This window comes from Anser cygnoides, chromosome 18, assembly GCF_040182565.1.
Source record: "Anser cygnoides isolate HZ-2024a breed goose chromosome 18, Taihu_goose_T2T_genome, whole genome shotgun sequence".
NCBI classification, from domain to species: domain Eukaryota; kingdom Metazoa; phylum Chordata; class Aves; order Anseriformes; family Anatidae; genus Anser; species Anser cygnoides.
This window is the reverse complement of record NC_089890.1, coordinates 2,451,531-2,474,746: the sequence shown is the minus strand read 5'-3', so window position 1 is coordinate 2,474,746 and position 23,216 is coordinate 2,451,531. Positions and strand designations below refer to the sequence as shown.

Here is a 23,216-nt window from a genome sequence, read left to right as displayed (position 1 = left end):
TCGTAGAAGCATTTTGGTTGCAAAGGACATCTGAGATCATCAAGTCCAGCCACTAACTTAGCACTGCCAACGTGCAGGTGCACCTGCACAGGAGAAGCTCCTGGACCCACCTAGAAGCCCTACTGCTGCACTGCTGTGTGCCACATCTGCTCCCCAGTCTGGTTACCCGTGGTGCAGGTCAGCGTGATGCCGGCTCTTTGGTGAACGCTTTCACACACCAGTGACACCTTCGGGCTCCCAGAGGGTGACTAGAAAGCAAAGCTGGCTGCCCCAGTGAGAGCAAGGCGATGCAACCTCATGCTAACCCAGGGGTTGCCTCCCACATGTGCAAATGCTTCTAGAAAGTCGATGGCTGGTGCCATTTCAAGCCGCAGTCGGAAATTTCACAGCTTGAGAATTGCCGGTTTTCCACGCTGAATTCTTACAACAGTGACACTTTGCTTGGGGAGTAATTGCAAGTGTTTTACCCAACAGCTTTTTGTAAAACACATCGAAGATCTCTGGGTGATGGATTTGTTTTCTGTTTGTTTCTCTGGGACTTCTTTACCAGAATTTAGTGTTAACTGGTTATTTATAAAAGCAGGCGTCTCTCTGCACATTCGATTACTCCTGTGTGTAGACTGATGGAGAAGTTACTGAGTCACTGTCATTTACTGGAGGGGAACGCTTCTATTTTTAATCCTGCGTCTCTTTACGGGTGGATGAATCGCAAGCTAATAGTTGTGTTGAAATTTGAATGTCAGAAAACAAGGGGAAACTTGTGACTTGCTCATCATATTTAACCTGCTGTTACATACTCTATCTTGAGTCTTTAAGCATGCCTTTACATGCTATCTATGCATATTTTTGAATTGATTTGATTGCAATTTGTTCCTTTGTAGCAAGCAATATAAAAGATTCTGCTACATTAAAGAGGCTAAACATGAATTAATTTTACAATAACTTATTTTTCTCATAGGTCTCAATATTTTACTTCTCTTGATTACCCATCTTCTAAGAAACAGACAATTCTCAAGAAATAATCCAAAAAACACACACCCATGCTGGACTGATGGCCCAGTTATAGCTGTTAGTTGCAGTGAACAGAGTATCCTAAGGGATCACAGGTTTATTTGCTATGAATAGGACAGACAACAACACAAATAAACCTGCCCTGAGGGTCTGTGTGCCAAAGGAGAGCGCCTGGCCCTTGCCCATGGCACATGGCCACCAGTGGCTGAGATGCGAGGCAATGGCCTCCAGCCCTGCCGGCGGGGTGGAGAGCCCACTGGGACCTTTTGGTCACAGTGTCTCGCAGTTCCTTTTGCATCGGAGCCCAGAGATCAAGGTCTGGGGCGTTTCTTGGTGCCTTTTACTGCTCCACGGCTGTGGTTGTTGCAAGGATAAAGCATCACACTGAGCTTGTAGGGCCAGGGCACCTCTTGCTCTGTGCCCATGCATGTCTCCCGCATTGCTGTCCCTGCAGACCTGTCCATGTGGGGTTCTGCATGTCCACAGGAACAAGACGTCACTGCCAGGCCACCTGGGAGCAAGCGACATCTTCCTGATCCACAGCTCGCTCCTCTGCTCAGTGGGGCATCGATGCCAGGGTGACTCAGCCACTCCCCAGGGAACATTCCCATGTTCTCTTTGCTCCTGTTGTTGCCAGCAGAAAGGTTATAAAAGCCTTGTAGAAGCAGTTAGATATTTTTCTTTATAATGACAATATAGGATTTATTTAGGAGATAATAGAAGTACGGTCTTTCCTCGCATAAGTGCCTTTTTTGAATTAATTTTTTATTGATCTCTCTGGAACTGGCTTGTGGATACGTATATAATCAATGCTGTTTTCACAAAGCCCAACTCTCTCTCAGTTTATTGCAATATGCGCATTTCAAGATCGTTTGTACAGACATTCCAGAAATCTGGGAAAGCTGTCTAGCATAAAACCATGTGAATTATTTAAATAAAACACAAAAAGGCAATACTGCACCCTTACTACCAGAAGCAAGCTTGCTGGAAAATGGCATTATAACTACATGATGGTTTTAAAGTTTTTAGAATAATTATTTTGCTCTCAAATCATGAGAGAATCTTACAAATCCCCCAGACTACAAAACTGGGTGGTGCTGGATATCTCCCAGGACTGGCAGCTTTATGCAGCGTTATGGATGAAGGCAGCAGCTTTGTGACCACCACAGGCAGGGCTCGATGCTCCTGCTTCACCCGGCCACTGAGAAACTGAAGAACTGACCAGGCAAGGAACGTGGATGGTTTCTGTCAAAATATTGCCTTGGGAATATTCCTTTAAAATATATATATGACTTTGCTCCAGAGGTGCTCCAAAATTGTGTGTAAAGTCTTTGGAATGGTCAAACAGCAGAACTGGGGTAAGACTGGAGGTTTTTTGTTACATGTCAGTGCACCAGGTAATAAAAAGGGGCCCAGATTTTATGATGTGGGCCCCTGTGTTCTGCAGTAATCCAAGCGATAGCAGCGTGAATGTCCGGATTATCGCAAGAAAAGACATTTACCTGCTGTGCTGCCTGTTACTGTGTCACCGGTGCCTGGAGGTGCATGTGCCAAGCGCTTGGTGTGCTAAAGCAGCCATTTCTTAGATTTAAAAGAGCAGTTGATATAGTAGTTAACTAATTAAGCCTTTCTAATGTAATTTAATTGATATATGTGTCATTTGGATGTCATTAGGATGGGAAGGTGCAAACAATGGGTTTGGGCGTAGCATGGCTCATCCATTGCTAGATTTGGGCCAAAATGCCAAATGCCAGCATGATGCTGCTCTCCTTGGGCCCTTTTTTGACCCCTGTGAGGCAAATGGGGTGAATTTTTTTATTATTATTATTTTTTTTTTTGTAAGGCAGGAAAGGCCTTGGATGCTCCTTGCGGTGCTGGGAGAGTGTATAGAGCAGGGTCGATAAAATTTAGGGAATACAGATGGGATAAAAGGTGGTGAGCCTGGACTAGATCCCAGAAACGCTGGGTGTTAAAACAACTGTGCAAAAGTATAATGCAGAGCAGACTGTAAAATAGGCGAAACTGGGATTATTAGGCCTGCCTGGCATATGTATTTATAATGATTGCCCAGTGCCTGGTGTCCTGGCTACGGGTCTTTAATTTCTAATAAATAACTTACTGGTGAAGACAAACAAGGAGCGAGGAATTCAGGTATGGTGAGTCTTTCTGCAAATTCCTTTCATGTGTGAGAAAAAGAAGATCTCAAAATATTTTATTAACTTGTAAAATGTGATTTAAGGGAATTTTAAACAGCATGTGAAAGAAAAATAATGAACAAATGTTTTCAAGTGGGAGAAATCTGTCCCTGCCATATGTTTCACTGAGTCATCCCTTCCGCAGAAGGAAATGTTGCAATTGTTTGAACTGTTCGAGTCACTAATCCTTTTTATTTAGCAGAAACATCTCTGTAAACTCGGCACCCAGTCCTACAACGCATTAGTACCACATGTTGGTTATAGTCCTGATCCCACCAACATCAATGCGCGCTTTGCTCTGTCTGGGTACAGGTTAACTTCTCCCTCTGGCTCACTATTGAGCCAAGGCCAAGCCTGGCCATGGGTTTCCACTTGGAGCCAGATGATGCGATGTTCTGCACTTATCACGATGCTGTAGAAACCACAAAATCTTCTTTCTTTTTCATTAATGGACCTTCTGCAGAGAGCCCTGTGCTGATGGAAGTGGTGTTCGGTTCTGTTGCAGGTGTGGCTCTGCGGTGGCAGCATGGAGGTCCTGCCCTGCTCCAGGGTGGCTCACATCGAGCGCAAGAAGAAGCCCTACAACAACAACATCGGTTTCTACACCAAGCGCAATGCCCTGCGAGTGGCCGAGGTGTGGATGGATGACTACAAGTCCCATGTCTACATCGCATGGAACTTGCCGCTGGAGGTACGGGCATTGCGCCCTTCTCTGAGTTTTTGCTCCACTGGGTCAAAATCTTGAATTATAGAGCATTTGGTGCCCCCGGGTGAAGGAGAGCCTTAAATACCCTGGGTCACATCCTTAGCCATGGAAGCCAGCAGAGCTCCCTCAGCTTTGATGAAGATGCTGCAACACCTGCAGAATTTGAGTATACTCAAATAGTATACTTACGGTTCACATCAGCTCTGTCATGTTGGTTTCTCAATATTAAGTCTGTATTGCAGAGTTTATCTCCCCATTGAGTGTTTACACAGCATAAGTTTACATCATGACGCTGCTCTGCAGATGGAGTCTATAAAATAGGTTGGCAGACAATTAATGATGATATCACTAGTACTTGAGTGTTGTTCCCTGGCTTGGGCAGGTCCATGCCATGTGCAGGCACACTCAGGTTCTCCCAGCACTGCGAAAGGTGAGGCCATCGGCACGTAGAAACCATGTTCAGAGGGATCAGAGGCTGGTTGCTCGCAAAAAGAGCTTCCCTCCCAGCGGCACCATGTTTGTGCAAGTAATTGAAGAACACTCTTTCTGAGTAACTTTGGTGGTTTCACTGATTTCCATACAGAAATGTTTAGACTTTCCTAGATCATCAGATCATCGTCATGTTATTTTTCATAAAAATCCTGCCTTGATGCAGCATGGTGCATCTTTGGAAAACCATGGCCAATGAGAAAGGTTCACCATGCCCAAGGGACAGATCCTGCACGTAGATCTTTCTAGGTGGTTCCCTGCATTTCTCACTAAAGATCTCTAAGCTCCAGGAGGACTTAACCTCTGCTTACCACTGGTATTTGTGCACGTTATGTCTAAATCACGAAGCCCAAAGTTCTGCCTCCTGGCTCAAACCACAGCCATTAGGGCTCTGGGAGCACCCCAGGGTGGGTCAGTGCCCCCGTCTGCAGCCTCTGGGCCTGCCAGGAGGAGAAGAAGGGGCTGTGGGGAGGGGGAAGCTGTAATGCTCTCCAGGTGATGGGGGGATGAGGATTTGGGGTGCCCTGCAGAGCCTGATGCTGCTCATTCCCCTTGTAGCGTATGTTAGCATGAACATCGGGCTGTGCTGTAGATATGCAAGGAAAAATGATGCCAGGAGTGGCCTGACCCCTTGTGAGCAGTTATTTACAGACACTCTTTTGGTGCTAGACATAAACACAAAATAGTCACACCTTGCAGATCCAAACTGGCTGAGAGCCACTTTGGGCCTGATCCTGCTGCAGCAGCATCCCCAGTTGGCAACGCGGTGCTTCAGGGCATTTTGGAAAGCATTAAACATGAACTGCTGCTGCTGTTAGAGGAAAGGTTAGATCTGGGGAGGTTTCCTGGCATTTAGAGCCATGGTAGTTGCAACTTTGTACTGCATTAGAGAACAACGGGTACCTGGGAAGGGCCGACTAGCTGCCTGCGCTGCTGGTTTGTTGTACTGGGGTGGTGGAGAGGCCGGGATCAGTTTGTTGTTGGGGAATAGATGAGTGGAGAGGGAAGGAGATGCTGGTTGCCCAGTGAGTGGCAGGAGGGCACTGGGTGTGCTGGGTGCTGCTCCAGCAGAGAGAGCAGGACTGCGAGCTTTTGAGCCCCTCCTAAAAACAGGCTGCAAGATCCCGGTACACATGGGTAGAGCTGGAAAGCTGTCGTGGGTTCAGACCCGAAGCCCAGACTGCTTCAGGTTGAGACACGAGGCACCCTGCTCCTGCTCAGGAAAGGCTTTGGGATGCAGCACAAAGGGATTCACACGCAGCATGGAGCCACAGGTCCCCTACACCTCTGAAAAGGCAGCATCACACAAATCAGCACTGCAGGTGGGTCAGTCTGAGTTATCCTAAGAACTATTTTTCCTTTTTTTTTTAATGTAGGTCTTATCAGTAAAATTGAGATTTAATTTCAGAGAAGCCTTGTTTGACAGGTGGTATTGTGCAGCGGGTTATGAATATACATCAAATTATTTTGCAATGCCATTATGTACAAAACAAAGCCGAGCCCCATGCTCTGAATATTTCAGTTGCTGACTGATTTGTGCTCCTGCTTAGCCTCACATCCCAGCTCACCTATTCAGATTTCAGTCTGTCCTACCCATCTACACTGAATCAACTTTTATTTTTTACCTGTGAGCTACCAGTCACGGATTAAAATGGTGTCTTCTCTAAAGCAGAGTGAATAATTCATTAGAAGATCATTACAAGCATTGTAATGGAAAATTGCTTTCCCAGCTATAGTTAATGATCACTGGAAAAGACAAGAGCAGGCACTAAAATAGAGTAGAAACCCAGACACCTGTAGGAAGAAGGAAAAGTGGCTGCTTTGTGCCTTTGCGTTCCTTCACCAGTCTGCTGCATTAGTTCCCCAAATTCTGTAATGGAATAAAAGGTTAAAGAGGAGCTGCTCTCTTCAGCCCCTGCTCCTGGCTCCTGTAAAATTATTCTCCCCGGGACAGATAGTGCAGCTTTGTCTGCTTTTAAATCAACTTGAGCAGTGGGGTTCCTCTGTGTCTCCAGGGAGACTGTTTCACCATCTAATTGTCCAAATTGTCAAGAGGCTTTTCTGAGGTTCAGGCTCATCTTCTGTTCTCCTGTGATTTTTATCCTTTGTTCTTAGCTATCTGATTCTCTTATATTTGAATCTTAAGCCTTCCCGTTTGTTAATTTTTTTTCGACTGATTTTATACCTTTGTAACCATTCTGTCCTCTGAGTTGCCTCTTGGAAGAGTCTCACACCCTTGGCGTGTAGGGGAAGGGCTTTGGTGCTTGGTGCAATGACAGGGATTTTCTTTCCCAAGATTTAGCATGTGACCATCTTTTAAACCCTGATATAAATTTACTGTTAAACTCTTCTGGAATTCCACTATGTCAGTGGGAGGTGAGATCTTTTAAAAATACCTCATTCATTGTTCCTTTTGAAAAATTCCATCTTTTCCAGACTGTTCCGAAGCTGGGGGGAATCACTGGGAAGTTTTGCCTCTGCTACCTTGTGCTTCTCGTATTTCCTCCAAAATCTCTTCCTTGTTTTCTCCCTTTGGGTTCTCTTTTTAAATTACCTCCCATGACCAAAGTGCCTTCATCTTTATTCTGGTGGCCATTGTGAGAATGCCTTCAAACCCTGGCAGGGAAGTATGTGTCGTCTCCCCACTTTGACTCTCTGAAGTCAGGCTTCTTGGATGATAATTTCAGTCTTGGACACGCCTGCCAAAAGTCCAGGGCACAGCTTCTGCGTGGAGTTACTCAACCTTTGGCAGTTTTAAAGTGGATTGGAAATGATAGCAAGCACCAGTGAAATGCACTCATTTTATCTTTTATTTTAAAGAGGAACCATTCAGTGATATGATGTGTCTCTGTTTTTCAGAATCCAGGTATTGACATTGGGGATGTCTCTGAGAGAAAAGCTTTGAGGAAGAGCTTGAAGTGTAAAAATTTCCAGTGGTATCTGGACCACGTTTATCCAGAAATGAGAAGATACAACAACACCATCGCGTATGGCGAGGTAATTACGGCTGGTACATTCCTTAGATGTGACTAGTAATTTTTACAGCTGGTGAGGCTCTGATGACAAAAAGCCTCAAAGGAGTTGAGCGTGAATCAAACCTTCCCGTTTCTGTGTAGTTGTATAGATGTTTATAAATCTGCTCACGGTTTCTTGTGAAAACCTCTTTGGGGATCTATTTCTGATCTTGGAGACCATACGTAGTAAAATATTTTAATACGTTATTTACTGAATTGACACAAAATTATCTGTATTACCTATTGAGTCCATGGATTATGCAGCAGAATGTATATTTTTAACAAAAAGTTGTTTTATAAAACCCTTTGACTTAACCTCAGCCTAATTTCTTACATGGTCTCTGTAGGATACAGTGCCTTGTCACAACAGCTTAAGGATGAGATAAAGCAAGGAGACTTAATTCAATCTCTATTGGCTTTGAGACAGTACTAGGAATATAAAAACAGGCATTTATGGGAACTAATAATACTCTGTTGTAGTAGGTCTCATGGAATAGTGGCAGTTGAAGAAGGCTTTTTGAAGCACAGCCTGAGTACCCCAGATGGGCATTAATTTTAAGAAAGTTTTCTTGTTGAAGTTGTTTAATGACTTCAAGCTAACCTCCCCAAACAAGCAATATTTTAAAAGCATTATTTCATTACAGTTGCCCAGCGTGGGGAAACTGGAGAGAGGGCATCTTTGCCTTCACAGACCTGGTGGTGGGGTTTGTAGCATGAGTCCAGCACTCTCGTACTTGCTCCAAAATGTGTCTTTGACTACTGAGCCACCTGGTTTGCCAGCTTTGCATCTCCTCCTGCATCTCTCTGATGATTTGAAGGGGTTCCTTGTGCTATCTGGACTTCTTTATCCTGCCTTGTTGAACACTTCGGCATTTTGATGGAATACAAGCAATTCTGCATTGATTTCAGGCTGCTGGCAACATGCTGACAGCAATCTAAAAATATGTTTGTTACCACCACACATGACCAAATACAAAGGAAACTGTTCAAGGAAAGTTGGTTCCTTTGAATGGTGATTATTATATAAAAGCAGTCATCATTAGGCCTGTATTTAAAGAAAACATATGGCATGCTAAACCTTTCTCTGCCTGATTATAGCTCGTGATATAGTACCATGTACTCTTTCCATGGCCAGACGTTGCTGCATATCAATTCATAGCTTATCTCTGAAGACATGTAAACATGCCCTATTTATTTTTTTACAGCTTCGAAACAACAAAGCGAAGGATGTTTGCCTTGACCAGGGCCCGCAGGAGAACCACACAGCAATATTGTACCCGTGCCACGGCTGGGGACCGCAGGTGAGGAGCCTGCATGTGCTGGGAGCAGGCAGGACCTGGCAGAGGCTGGATGGACGGAGGACAGAGTACGGATGTGCAATGTGTCTGTTGGCTTCGCTCTCAAATGTTTAAGGCCCTGCTTCTTTCTTGTTTAAAAAAAAAAAAAAGGATAAAGAGATGCATTTTCCTAGCTACTCTTAGAGTTATTTTCTGGATTACCATAATCATGGCAGAGTTGCAAGTAAAAGCGTAATTTGAAAATATTTTCCAGACAAGGGTAAATAATGCTGAAAACAAATGGCCAATGAACAGAGCAGAGCACACACAAGCAGAGCATTTTAAGACTTTTCTTTTCTTTTACCCAGCAGACTAAAAAGGTACCGACGGGGAAAAGAAAACAAACAGTGCTTTTTGATGGGATGATAATTTGCTATTTCAGCTGGGTTGGGCTTTACTATAGTGTTAGTTTTCTAGCACTTCTTTTGTCTCTCCAAAATCTTAGGAGCAAACTAGAAGCTTCTTAACCTAATTTCAAGCTCATTCTAGATAAAAGGTCATGATTACAAGATTCACTCTACATCTCTTATCTTTTGGAGGATTAGTGGATGTGTCAAATAATCAAAGTTAGTGATTATGAACTGATTTGGCCTATTTTATAGTTGCATCTCTCACACTGTTTTAAAAGAAGGCAGCATGGGAATGCTGCTGGTTCGATAGCTGTAGAGATAGAACAAAACAGAGTGCTCTGCTCTCTCTGTCACTGCTGGTATCACTGTTGATAAAGCCAACAGCAGACTCTGAGCTGGACTTCCAGGATCTGCAGGCTCCAGGTGTAACTCAACCATTTCCATGTAAACTTTTTTGTCTGTTTTCCCTCTTATCTCTGCCCATATCCCCACCTCAGTATTTTGCCTAAATCATATGATTTCCATCATGTTTTTCTTTCTGTATGCCTACTGGCCGTCTTCTTGACACGCAGATCCCCTAGTATAATGCCCTTATCCCCTCCAGTCTTTAAGGAGAAAATACAACAAGTCTCGTTTTAGTCTGGAAGCAGAGTGGCTGTCTTATGATACATGTTTTTTTACAAGAATAAGGATGTGATTTTGTTTTTCTTCATTGCCAAAATATTGCCTGGCCTCCCTATAGCCACAGTGTAGCAGCACTTGTTCTTCCAGCACTTCATCTCTACCCAGTGAGACCCTGGTTGGTTATCACCAGAATATAACAAGTGTATCTGACCTCAGCCTCCTGCTTTTGTTTGCATTTCCCATGTAAATGCTGTGGCTATCTATACTGGAAATGTAGCCGAGGTGGGGAGTTTGCAGGTAACAGGCTCTGCAGTCTCTGTGCTTGCCCAGTGACTACTGGCAATGGGTGGAAACGGGACAAAGTCCTCTGTGACAAGGCAGTTTCTTCCATTGCTTTTCTTCCATTGGTAAGTCCGTGCTCACTACTAAGCTGGGAAACACTTGCCAGCTGCCTTCTCTGGATCAGCCACATTTGTACTGATCATCTACTGATCTGCTTAGAAACTCGTGCAAAACCGTACCTGAAAAGCTGTCTGATCACTGAGTTTCTAGGCAGAAGCCATCATCCGCATTCTCTTGAAAGAAGGTGAGGTGTGCCACAGGAGCAGAGCCAGGACGCTTCACATGGTGAGATGGGTCCTGCCCGTTGCTCTCCGTTGCCAAGAGGACGAGTTTTACACAGGAAGCTGAACGTGGATTTGGGTGAGGTTAGGTGAGACAAACCCATCCCAGTTGTGCCAGGATGCTGAGCTGGGTATATTTAAGGCATAGACAGAGTTTTCTATTTATTTGCAGGAGAACATCTGCCTTGGCATGTTTTAGTGAAAGCTTGCCCTGGCAAGACATGGATCCTGGTATCTGCACTTTATGGGTTATGTTCTTCAATCAGATAGCCCCAGTTTGTCATTCCACCCTTTGCTAGCTCAGTATCATGGTGTATGTTAGTCTAACATTGGCCAGGCCTTCCAACATCTTCTTTTAACATCACAACCCCAAACCAGAGCTGTCTGTGCTGGCAGATGACTGAGGGTTTAGGCTGAGATCAGCTCTATAGGCATGTCTAACGCGTTGTGAGCACCTAAATCCTGTTGAAGTTGTTGTGTGACAGCGAACTGCTGCAATGAAGCAGCACAGGAGGTGACACAGCAATGAGTAAAGACTCAAATGCAGCTTGCTGATAAACTGTTTGACAGATTTTCTATGCCCTTAAAGGTAAGATGCTGCATCAGACCTGCAGTGTGTCCCAAAAGTGCACAAACTATATAAAAATGCTCAAGAGCAGTGGTTGAACTCCTGATCCCAAGGGCACCGTAAGCCTGCCCAGCACCTCTGCTCTGGGTCACTTTGGTCTCCATGCAGGCTGGGAGAGGAAAACCAGTTTCCTTCATAGAGTTGCAAAAGAAAGCTTAGCACTACATTTGCATTCATTAAGACCAGAACTGTGGAAATAGAACATAATCAAGACCACCCAATTAAATGCCTGCAGGTATTTGCATAATAAAACACTGCCTATAAAATTTTCTCCCATAAATCAGAAGGAAGAGCAGGGAGAGGAAGATAATTCCCTGCTGGGAAGTAGAGTTTCCCAATATATCTGGGATGATTTATTGAGCAAATTTCATATAAGGATCAGATTTTTCCAGCTGAAACAGAAGCTGCTGTGACCTGTTCACTGGCTCCTTCTGAATTCTAACCCATTATGGGTTGTAGCCCATCTTGTATATGCGCGTTGGTTGTTTTGTTTTCTCTTTGAATACCCAAATACCGAATACCTGTGTGAATACGTCAACTCAGTCTTGAAAACAGAACTTTCATTGGCCATTGCAGATGGTAAGTCTGGCTCCTTCACAGTGCTTGTGCAACCCGTACATGGGAGGAGGTCTTCACAAGGTGGCAAGGTAGCGGGGTTTTTGTCTAAATCTCCACCTGCAAAATAACGTTAGCATTACCCTTCTGCTGACATAGGCAGGAGAGTGCGTTGTAGACTGAGATGGAGGTGAGTGGGGACTTAGAGCTGCAGGGTATGGTAGTTCTGACAGCCTTAGTGAGTATTTGGGGGTCCAGCGTGCTCAAGGAGGGTCATTTTTAGCTAGAAAATGTACAGCTTCAAGTGACAGGAATGTGTAAAGAACCCATTCTCACAATAAAATCATCATCAGCTTTCCAGGTTCACCAGGCGTAAGTAATTCCAAAGCACACCTCAGCCTGAACTGCAGACTTCAGGAACCACCTGAGCTGAGGAAGGGGCCATGGGACTCCTTCGGGGTAGAGACAAATCTCACTTTGATTTATCCTTGCCTTTAAACAGAGATCAGTCATCTGTGGTTGATCAAGTCACTGCTAAATATAACCTAGCTGTTGCTTAAACGCACACAATTTTTTCTTAAATGGCACAAACTGCCTGTTAGACTTTCTGGATGGAAGCTTAAGCCTCTAAGTGCATTATAATATGAGAAACTGAATTAGTCTGACATTGCTTGCTAACCCTGGACTTTAAGATGAATGACTAAAAGCAGATGATTTGTGACTAAACTTAACAATGTTTTCTCTTCCAACCTGGTGTTCTGAAATAAAGCACCGCAGTGCTCTGGGTTCCCTTCAGCTCACCTGTTGTGCAAGCTCAGCGCAGGTTTTTCTTCCTGGTCTTCCATCTCCGCGTCATCTCTTCCCTCTCCAGCTGAGAACCAGTTCTTGGCAGTTCTTTTGTTTCACGATACGTGCAATTAGTTTAACTCCTTGAAAACGCTTTTTAAAAGTAGCTATCAGTGAGTGCAGAAGCTTTGAAATCAGCCTTTTGTAAAAACACAGGTGCGGCACAAAAGAAATTGGACTTTCATTACTACAATTTAATTAATGGGCTGCGAGTTGTAATTTATTACTGGGAATATAATCAGAGGTGATGTAAACACTTTGTTCAAATAGCTCACTTACTGAATATATATATATATATGTATATATATAAAAACCACAAGGACTTGCAATTCCTGTTGGGTTTTTAGCATGCGGGGTGGTGCCTGCGTTCAGGCAGTGGCTTGCAGTCTCCCTTCTCTCTTTGGTGCTGCGGCCCGTCACATCCACACTTAAATGTTTCCCAATTGAGGAGCAGGTTTGTTGGCTCAGCTAGTGAGGGTAAGTGTGTATGCTGTCTGCTGGCATTTTTACAATGCAAGGACAGTGGTGTCACCACTCCTGTTCCCTGCCACTGAATAATGTTGGGATTTCAGTAGAAACCTTCACTTTTTGTAAGCTGTCCATCCCCACACCGTGATCCTGTCCACTGTGGCTATGGTATGCCTGTGGATGAGCAGCCTGAGGCAGAGAGGGAGGGCACTTGACTCTTTGGGGAGAGAGTTTTTCCATTCAAATCAGGGCAGCTTACATTATATCTTGAATTTCTGCTCACTCTGCTGATGACTGATAATCAGTTCAGGCTAAGTACGTAGCATATGGATGGTTGCAGTTAGGTGCAATGGATCCCGTACCTAGTGCTGAATGTGTCTGAGAACCTGGCTTTTTCTCACAACACCTTTATTGTAACATCTATCACTGGGGGAAATTTCTGGGTTTTTCTTCTGTTTATTTTCCCTTTACCTTCCCAATCTCCCTGTTTTCATTCACTTCCAGGTCAAATCGTTATCAGATTTCAAGATGAAGTATCCTTTTATCCTGTAATTATATTGAACGTGTTCCTAGGTTTTTTTTCCTGATGGCTTCATCTTTTAAGTGATACATCATGAAAACACCTGGCTGTAATGATGTATCACACTAATAATATAGTAATACTTCACTGGAGTGACAGAACGATGGTGATATATTAACATGATAGAAAGTACTATAATACTATAAAACTTAAGATAATGTTCACTCAACAGAGCATTTCATTTAATTATAGGATAAAATATGTTTTGCCCATTTAAGCATCAGAACTTGGGGACAAAACTGTCAATACTGAGTTCATCCGGGACACTGCGTTGTCAAGGGTGACAAAACAGCACATCAGATGAAATTGGGCTAAGGAGAAAATAAAAAAGTTGCTAATCGAAGATTGCTCACTGCAGAAAGGAAGCTAAACAACCCTAAATTATTTTCCAATAGAGTCAATGAAGGTCATCGAGGCTTTTATTTCCCAGGTGCTAAGACGTCTAATTAACTTTCTACCATCCCTGAGACACAGCCAGCCAGAAACAATAATCAAAGAAGATGTATTGGTGGTGCAGGTTTGTTGATGGGAGATCAGCCTGAGTGATTCACGGGGCATGAGTGCAGCAACAAAATGTAGGGCCCAGAGCCTCATTTCAGGGTCCAAAGCCTCTTTTTTTTTTTTTTTTTTTTTTTATTCCAGACCCCCATTGTGATGGCACAAATCCTTGTTCTCAGGTTCCAGGGCTTCATTTTTAGCGTTCAATCCCCCCTTTTTTTAGGATCCAGTAACTCAATTAGAGATCGAAACCTGCCTTTTTATAGCCTAAACCTGGAAATGTGTTTGGAAGATGCTGTAGGTATGAATCTGTGTTTCTCTCTGGGGATGTGGCCGTGGGCTACTTACACAGATCAAAGGTTTCAAGACCTCAAGATTGACCGCTTTTAAATGGCTAGCTAGTTAGCATTTTCAAGCTGTTTTTCTCTGGTCTGTCTTCTTGGTCAGTCTGTTTTGTCTTGTGCCCTGTGCTAGGCTGAGTAACTCCTTCAGGTGCTTTGCTTGGTCTGTGTCCTTGAGGCTGACACTGCCTAACAGGCAAAGAGGTGTAGATCACTTAAAAGGTTAGGTGTGTAATGTTTTAGGGCAAGTAGAGCAGAATTTAAAGTTGGATCATTTCAGTGATTTGCCTTTCCACAAAGCCAGGAAAACATGGGTTTGTTGCATGAAATACCACTGGTTCTTACTGGTTACACGATGTGGACTATCCTTAACTTACTGTCACTGGAAAACCCGTAGGCAAAACCTCCTTCTTCATCAAAGAAATCATTTACTTCATAAAAAGACACACTTCTGCTACCTTTAAGCACTGTGATGACCGTGTGAGGAAATCATTGGTGACTACAAAGCAGCCTTGGGGTCTCCAAGGGAGTAGCCTTGTTCCAACACTTGCTGACGGAGGTGGCATTTTCAGGGTGCCCGACCTGGGAACGGGATGGGCAGTCCTTGCAAGGCATTTGAGAGGAGAAAACCAGTGTGGTCCAACAGGTGAACCTTTGGTGGAAGAGCCTTCCTGGTGCCTCCAGGAGGAGCTGTGAGGATGAAGAGGAGCAGAGAAGAGCCAAGACTTTTCAGATGGTGCCGGGTGGATCGGGTGTGCTCCTGGGCAAGAGGGCAGGATTTACACAGTTGGGTTATGTTGCTGAGACTCGCAAACACAGTGCAGAGCAGCTTGGAAGGAGCTTACTGAAATCCTGCCCACGGTCCTTCATGTACCGCCTTGAGCCAAGGAGCTGTGTTACCCTAGATATCGCTACGAGCACCTGCAGTGTCGATCACGCAGAACGGAGTAGCCCTCGCTCGTTCAGCTTTCATATGTAGCTGAAGAACAAATTCTCACTGCTTGCCTGGGGCTGCGCCAGCTGCATTGAAGCAGGGAGGTTTGCTTGAGCCACTGAGTTGTTGAGATGGTGAATTGGTGCAACTGCTCGGAAGACTTTAATGGCAATGGCACACGTAATTTATTGATATTATAAAGCATTTGTCTGGCAACTTCGGTTTCTAAATAAGGCTCAGGTCTTATGCAAGTGGCACCACAGTATAAAAAGGACATGAAACTGTTGGAGAGTGTCCAGAGGAGGGCTACAAAGATGGTGAAAGGCCTGGAGGGGAAGACGTACGAGGAATGGCTGAGGTCACTGGGCCTGTTCAGCCTGGAGAAGAGGAGGCTGAGGGGAGACCTCATCACAGTCTACAACTTCCTCGTAAGGGGGTGTCGAGAGGCAGGAGACCTTTTCTCCATTAACACCAGTGACAGGACCCGCGGGAACGGGGTTAAGCTGAGGCAGGGGAAATTTAGGCTCGACATCAGGAGGGGGTTCTTCACAGAGAGGGTGGTTGCACACTGGAACAGGCTCCCCAGGGAAGTGGTCACTGCACCGAGCCTGTCTGAATTTAAGAAGAGATTGGACTGTGCACTTAGTCACATGGTCTGAACTTTTGGGTAGACCTGTGCAGTATCAAGAGTTGGACTTGATGATCCTTAAGGGTCCCTTCCAACTCAGGATATTCTATGATTCTATGATTCTATGATTCTAAGTGATGAGCTGTCTAGAGCTACTCTGTAAGATGTTCGTCAGCGTGGTGATGTGACACTTCCCATATCTTTTTGGGCAGGAAAAGCTGGTTAGCTCCCCAGAGCAGCCAGTGGGGCCATCTCAAATATCAGCCTCTGCTGTGTGTTATCTTCCCGTTTACCGTTCAAGAAAGACCCAAGACACAGTGGTAGCAGGATCAATGCTTCGCCACCCCTTTGCCTGAGTTCTTCACCCCCTGCTTTGGTTTGGGGTTGGGACCCCCAGCTGCTGCAGCGGGCTTGCTCTGGAGAGGAGCGAATAATGAAAGAAGAGTTAAGACATCAAAGGCAAGATTCCTGCAAATGCATCTTGGAGCTTACACTTATGAGTTAGACGATTTTTTTTGGGAAATCATCACTATCAGTTTTGAAGTACTGAGGAGGGCTGGGCTGGATCCAGTGTGTGACAGTGCACTGGATCCAGACATGTGTTCGGGGCTTTCTTTATCTGGCTATTATACCTAGTAGATGACACATCTAATAGATGCACTTGATACATTTTTCATAATACCCGTGTTTGTTTTTCAGCCCGTTTAGTCTCCCTGCAGCCCCTGCCCCTTTGCCTTCCTCGGGAAAGATTTGATTTTTGCTCTACTTATTTTTTCCCAGCACATTAGGCGATAACATGGAAGAGCAGAAATCGTGTTGCCTTGTGGGCAGGAGGCCAACTTTCTGAAGACAAACTGCCAAACTCCATTAAAAAAAAAGAAGTGTCTAGCATGCTAATTTTGGACGTGGTAGGAAACGTTTCAGAAACAGGAGAAGGAAGGGTAACATGCTGTCCATTTGGGACCTCTAGAAGATATTTCTGTTTGTCAAGGAGAAGTCTTGGGGTGGGTTGTTTTTTTTTGTTTCTCTTTTCCTTTACATGCCTCTCTCTTTTCGCAAGGCAAGTGGCCTCATCCTCTGGGTTGGTGCTCAAATACTAATTCAAATGAATTGTGTGGCTAAAAACGTTGTCGTTTGACAACATGAGAACACTACCTCATTTGAGGCTTGGCTCATGGAAACATCAAACCGATAAAAACAAATAATGTGAATTTGAGCCTTTCAAGCTGAGCTGGAGATTCCCAGGAAGTCATTCTCAGGTTGCTCCTGCCTCGTGCACAGGGAAGCTCCCTTGCTGGGATCGTGGTGCCATGTGAGCTGAGTGCGGAGGTGACCAGGATCCCTGTCCTGTGCTCGGGCACCATGCATCCGGGGCAGATGGTGGCAAGGCTGGGAGGAAGAGGAGGAGGAGGTGATGGTTATGGTGCTAAGCTCTGCAGGCTGTGCTCCTTTCCAGCCCTGCTGCTCCAGCACAGCAGTTGGGATTGCTGTAAAGCCAGAGACATGCACTCCTGTGCACCATTTTGCAAAGGGATTTGGGGGGCAGAAGAGCAGATACTGCACCAGGGGATGGGATGGGGGCAGCGCTGGGCTGTGTGGGCTGCCATGCAAGCATGTGTGCGTGCTGCCCTCTGCAACCGTACTGCAGCTGAATCCCCATCTGGGGATGGATACTGCTGGCAAACGGGCCTCCGTGAGCTGTAAAGTAGCAGAGGTCTTGCTTTGATTGGCAACACGTTGGCTAAAAGTGCAAATCTGCCAGCAGCTGGGAGCAAAACGCAAGGCAGAGGGGCAGTGGGGGGGTGGGGGGCAGTCAGAGGCTCTGGCACCACTGTCCCTACAAACCAGCGCGCAGAGGGAAGGCAAAACGAGATTCAGGCACCATAACTGTATCTGCTGTTGCTGGCTCAACTCAGACCCCTGTACATTGTTTTAACTTGATTTTCAGTGTTTAATTATTTTAACAGAGATAACCCGAACTCCCAGTGTGATTTACTGTCTCTTTTTAAGCATCTGGGTCACAGATATGCTCAGTTAATTAACGTGCTGAATACTCCTCATTTGTCTGCTAGATAATAGATTGATTCATAATTTAAATAAGCAGCTGTGTATATCTTTCCCCTGAACCATAAAAGGCAGGCCGCTGTCATTCATCTCCTTTCACTCCTGAATTTAAATATGTTTAGGGAAATATTTTGGTGGGATTCCTTAAACAGTGGGACTGTGGGAGCTCTTTGTGTGCGGCGGTGCCAGCTGTGTGCTGCGTGCTGCCCGCCCCGGCAGCAGTCCCCGGTGTCCTTGTCGCCTCTCGCTGCTCCCTGGGATGGATCCGTGGAGCAGTGCGGCTGCCGGCGGGTGACGGCGGTTTGATGCCGGCAGGATTGCAGCGGTCAGGTGCAGGACTCAGACTTTGCTTCAGTGCTGAGCCATGGGGGAGGTTCTGGGCTTGTGTCCTCAGGGACCGGGGCCAGTTGTATATTGGCCTTTGGCTGGTGTTGCTGCCTGGCTGCTGGTGGAGTTGCTGGAGGGCTGCGCCAGACACACCAGCGGCATCGTTTGCGGGCCAAAGCAAGGCTGGCTTGCCAAGAGCGTGAGGCGCCGTGAGCTGGGCCAGCGTGCCCCACCGAGCCAGCTGGCTCCGGCCAAAAACCAGGGGAAATCATGCATTGCCCCAACCCACGGAGTGTTCAGGCCTGGGAGAGGCAGCCCTGTGATGGGTTTGTGCCTTGGAGTTATTATTTTCTTTTCTGTGTGCCCTGGCTCCTCACCTGCATCGGCAAAATAAACAACATCAGGAGAAAAAGGCTGGAAAAAGGCGTATTCTTTTTCCCCTCTTGTTGGTTCTTTCCCTGTTCACCATCCTCACTGTTTTTTCCTGGGGCTCTGCCTGGTTGTCCGCTCCTGCGTCACTTTAATGATACTCCAAAGATACTGATGGTCTTTTTCCCCTCCGTCCCTGTCCCCAGCTTGCACGCTACACCAAGGAGGGGTTCCTTCATCTCGGCGCCCTCGGGACCACGACTCTTCTGCCCGACACCCGCTGCCTGGTGGATAACGTGAAAAGCCGCTTCCCTCAGCTCCTCGACTGCGAAAAGGTCAAGAGCAGCCTCCATAAGCGCTGGAATTTCATCCAGGTTTGTTATGGGCCTGCCATCAGTGCTGCCCCTCTCTTTTCCCAAGCCATGGCTGTGGCATGGTGTCTTCAGCATGGGACAGCAGGGGATGAAGACGAAATGTCGTGTGTGACAGCAGATGCCAGGTCCTGGGACAGAGGCAAAAGGTTAAGAGGGATCAGGGGCAGGGCAGTATCAGCAGACAAATAATTCCAGTAGAAATTTCCTTTACTGTCACTCAGGTATATGTAACCTGCCCTATGTATGACTTCCAGATTTCTTTGTTTCTTACAGATAACCAATGGTGAAATACATGAAAGCACACACTATTTCTGTCCCAAAGCAGAGAGTTATACAGCCCATGGAAGTGTCACACCTTCCTAACACACAGGATGCAGTCATGCTATTTAAAGGTTACAGATGTCTTTTGGTTACTGCTGTGTTAGGGATCAGTGCTGTCAGTGATAAAGGTTGCTCCGTTCAATCCCATTGATTATTTTAGAAATTATGTTATTGCTTGAATTGCATTACTGCCCCACTAAGTGCTGTGCACTTTCCAGCCACGCACGAGGACACAGCCTCTCCCCTGCAGTGCATGGTCCTGGGCTTGCTTCACAGGCAGTCCCACATCTTTTAATTTTTTAACTATTTTCTCCATGTCTGTAATTTTAGAATGGTGCCATCTTGAACAAGGGAACGGGGCGCTGCTTGGAAGTGGAGAACAGAGGAATGGCTGGCATCGATCTGATTCTTCGCAGCTGCACAGGACAAAGGTGGACAATTAAAAATTTCATCAAGTAAAGGGTGGAAAACTCCGAGGAGTCTCACCTGAAACACAGCTGACTTGGACTGATCTGACTGGACTCCTTTGGAAAGGACAAAATATCAAAACAGAGCTTTATTCATGTTATTAGGAGAGGACATGGGGGAAATGGGCATTTGTGTCTTTATTTTTATTGTATATTAGTCTCCCGCAGCTGATTCCAACTGTGTGAAATTGGGTCAGAACTGCTATTTTCTTCTGGCGAGCACTCTAAAAGGTACCACTTATTTCTGCTGGAATAAGTGTAATAAGCTCATGTAGTCTTGTGAGCATTTTACTGACAGGGAAATGTTGCTTTCCCAGATGACTCCAAGCTCTCCCAAAGGGCCAGCTAGGTTTGCACCATGGTCAGAGTCAAGACACCCTGCATATATCTGCATGGCAAGCACGAAAACTTGCTTGCTTGTGAGAGGAAAATGTGGCCAAGCCCCAGAGAAGCTGCGTTGAATGATGTGGTGTTTCACTAGGTCCTCTCTCTCTTTTTCCTTTCTTGCCCCTACATCTAGCAGCCCTTTTCTTGAGTCTGGGAGAAGTGAAGCTCTCAGAGACGCCCCGGTAGATCCCACTGATCTTTCCAATCCTTAATCACAGATGTCATTACACAAAATTCTGTCGAATGAAAATACTGACCTCCTGTTGTCCCCTCTGCATCGCCCAAGTGATGCTGCTTGCCAAACCAGCCCCGGCCCCTCCATTTACGGAGACCCCGAATGGGTTCCCTGTGGAAAGACCTCAGAATTTTTCCCCACAGGCGGCTGCCTGCCAGTTTTGGGGTCGGTCAGATGCATGCCTGGTGCGACATGCCCTGTGGCAGCCCAAGCATTGCACAGCAAGCTGTTGGCCAGCTGGGGACCTGGAGAGCTGCAGGTCTGTCTTGTCCCCCTGGTGGAGCTGCTGGCATAGCACTAGCCCCTTGGGGATCCCCCTTCTATCTCCCCCCCCCTTTTTTTTTTTCTGCTTTTGGGATGGGTGCACTGATGTGTGCAACAGGCTGAGGGGAGGTAACATGAGAAAGTCCTGCTCAGGCTTCCCTCCCATGGAGGCTATGGGGCTCGTCTTCAAGGCATCCTTGCTCTGAATGAAGATATCAGTAACAGTGGTCTCCTTAACTTTGTAGCGGTGCAATTTTCTTCCTGAGGCTTGAGCACACCTGTCCTGAGGCCTGGTCAGTGTGTAGCTATGGCCAAGGGTCCACCCCAAACCCTGCATGTTTCTGCAGTCCTTCATGGGTGATGGAGATGTAAGGGAGAGGGAGGGCAAGAGACCAAGAAATGGCAGCTTGGCTGAAATTCCTGACCTTGGAGTCACTTGAGGCTTCTTAATATGATGGGGTGATCTCACCTGCTTTTTTTGACCCACAGTAATCTTGGCTACCAAATCTACCCAGCCACTGTGGGAGACCATTGGTTTGGGGTCCTGGTGTCTGGCTAACTGGAAACTGGAAAAGGGAAACATCTTGCAAAGTTGTTTCACATAGATGCTGGACTAATGGGTGGATGCAGGCTTTGCTCAGTGGAGAGGGGAAGCCAGCCCATCTCCTGTCCTTCTCACAGAATAATACTCTTTCTGGTTGCCCTCTGGCTAGGGTGCACTAAAATATATTAATATATGAGATGTACATGTAAATATGTTCCCAAAGATGGGATGTGCACAGAGTTGTTTGCTGCAGAGCACTCATGCCTGTCTTCCATTTGCATCAGGATAAAGCTACCTGGGTGTTTAATGAGTTTAATTTTCCATGCCATGCAGCAGGTTTATAACTGATGTTTTAGTAATTTATTGAACAGAAACAGATATATTTCATTGTTCCTTCTACAGCAATGAGCATCACATAAGACTGGTTGTTCACTTACGTGTGACAAGACTCCCTCATCCATTGGAGTTGTCTCTGATTTTTTCCCTTGCCTTCCTTAATGAAGTAAAACCTCTTAGTTGTCCTGAATTGCAAAGTAGGGAGTCAATGTAGAATTTTGCTCTCTTACTCGCTGTTGCATCATCTCTTGTGTAATAAATTTTAGCACTTACAAAAACGACACGATCACAATGTCTTTAGATGCATGATGTATTTCCCCTTGCATTTGTTGCTTCTTTCTAAGAAAAGCAGTTTGCTAATGAAGTGGACTCCAGGAAAGTCTGGGGGATTTGAGACTTCACAGCTAATGGCCAAAATGGTAAAATGCCCTTTAATTGAGCAATCAGTTTGCTGTCAGTCATCAGTGGGAGCCACACATTGTTTAGTGTTGGGAAAAGCCTGTGTGTTTTGGGAAAAAACAACCCAAAAGCCTTTGGATGTTTCCTGTGTTATCATTCATGGTTCTTGGCTCAGCTCTAGCCCTGCCAGTGCTCAGGGCGCCAGCAGATGGGCTTTGTCAGATCTAATCGTGGTGGGACAAGGTGTCACTGCCCCCAGCCGTCCATCTGCTTCAGCTGCTGGATCTGTCCCCGTCCCCGTCAGCAGAAAGCAATGTGTGGCTGCACCTCGGCTCTGTAATTTGCAGGACTGGCTTCAGCCACGAGGCAGGGGGCTTGGCTCTATGAAACACAGCGGATCGTTGGCTGCAGTTACTTCAGGACAGCCGCGTGGCTCTGCTCCGGAGCTGGCAGCCCCTGGCAGCCACAGGGTGCATCTCCAGCTGCGTGGTGGCGTTTGTTGGAGGTGATGTCTATGCTCCTGTGAGCTTGTCCCAGGTGGCACAAACCGACCTGGTGATGGTGATCCCAGTGGTGATGGGCTCTTTGATGAAAAAATTCAAAGATGCATTTCCTTTGTGCACCATAAAGAAAGCAAATGCCTGAGTACCCAAAAGGAAGGGGATGGTGGAGATGAACACTGCTCCAGGACCTCAGCTGGGGCAGAAACCTTTTTGAGGTGGTTTGCCTGTTCTCACTGCTGTACATAGAGCGCTTTAAAATGACTGAAAAGCAGTGGCATGAGTAAAATCAGGATTCAAATGGAGAATTTTATCTGCTGTGTCCGTGTAAGTGAAGTTCTGTTCTTACATTGGCTTGTGACATGCAGAGATAAGATTGCTGAGGCGATGACCTGAGGTCTGCATCCTCCTAAACCTTAGAAATCTGTCTTAGGAATCTGGATCTAAATGTTGCATCTTGCGCTTATCTCTAATAATATGTTAATTGCTTTAAAAAGTGATATCAAAGTGGTTCTTATTAAATATATGATTTGAGCCTTGCCTCTCGAGTGATTTTAAAAAGATTCACTGTTGATGAGATACAGAGGCAGTCATTCTTCTCTGTTACTTATTTAATAGAAAAGTGCTGCTGTTTTAATGGAACTTCCATTTTAAAAAGAAATGGAAACGAAGGAGAAATCAAGAGAGATGGCCGATGCAGATTAACCTTCCGTTTCATCCATCCGTGCCGGCTGCCACTCACCAAGATAATGCAATTACATTCAAGAAGCTGAAAAGAGACGTTACGTGGTAAAACAGCGTC

The 23,216-nt window shown here is 45.7% G+C and overlaps 1 protein-coding gene across 5 annotated transcripts in view; it reads left to right on the top strand.

Annotated features, from left to right (window-relative positions):
• Nucleotides 1-21,796, top strand: part of GALNT17 (polypeptide N-acetylgalactosaminyltransferase 17) — a 210,236-nt gene extending 188,440 nt beyond the window's left edge. For all 5 annotated transcript variants that reach the window (XM_048068094.2, XM_013189317.3, XM_066979434.1 and 2 more), the window contains 5 exons: nucleotides 3,712-3,897; nucleotides 7,261-7,398; nucleotides 8,621-8,716; nucleotides 18,794-18,961; nucleotides 19,613-21,796. In XM_048068094.2, coding sequence (XP_047924051.1) covers nucleotides 3,712-3,897; nucleotides 7,261-7,398; nucleotides 8,621-8,716; nucleotides 18,794-18,961; nucleotides 19,613-19,741 — 717 coding nt within the window. In that variant the 3' untranslated portion in view covers nucleotides 19,742-21,796. The remainder of the gene's footprint in view (nucleotides 1-3,711; nucleotides 3,898-7,260; nucleotides 7,399-8,620; nucleotides 8,717-18,793; nucleotides 18,962-19,612) is intronic.
• The last annotated feature ends 1,420 nt before the right edge of the window (nucleotides 21,797-23,216 follow it).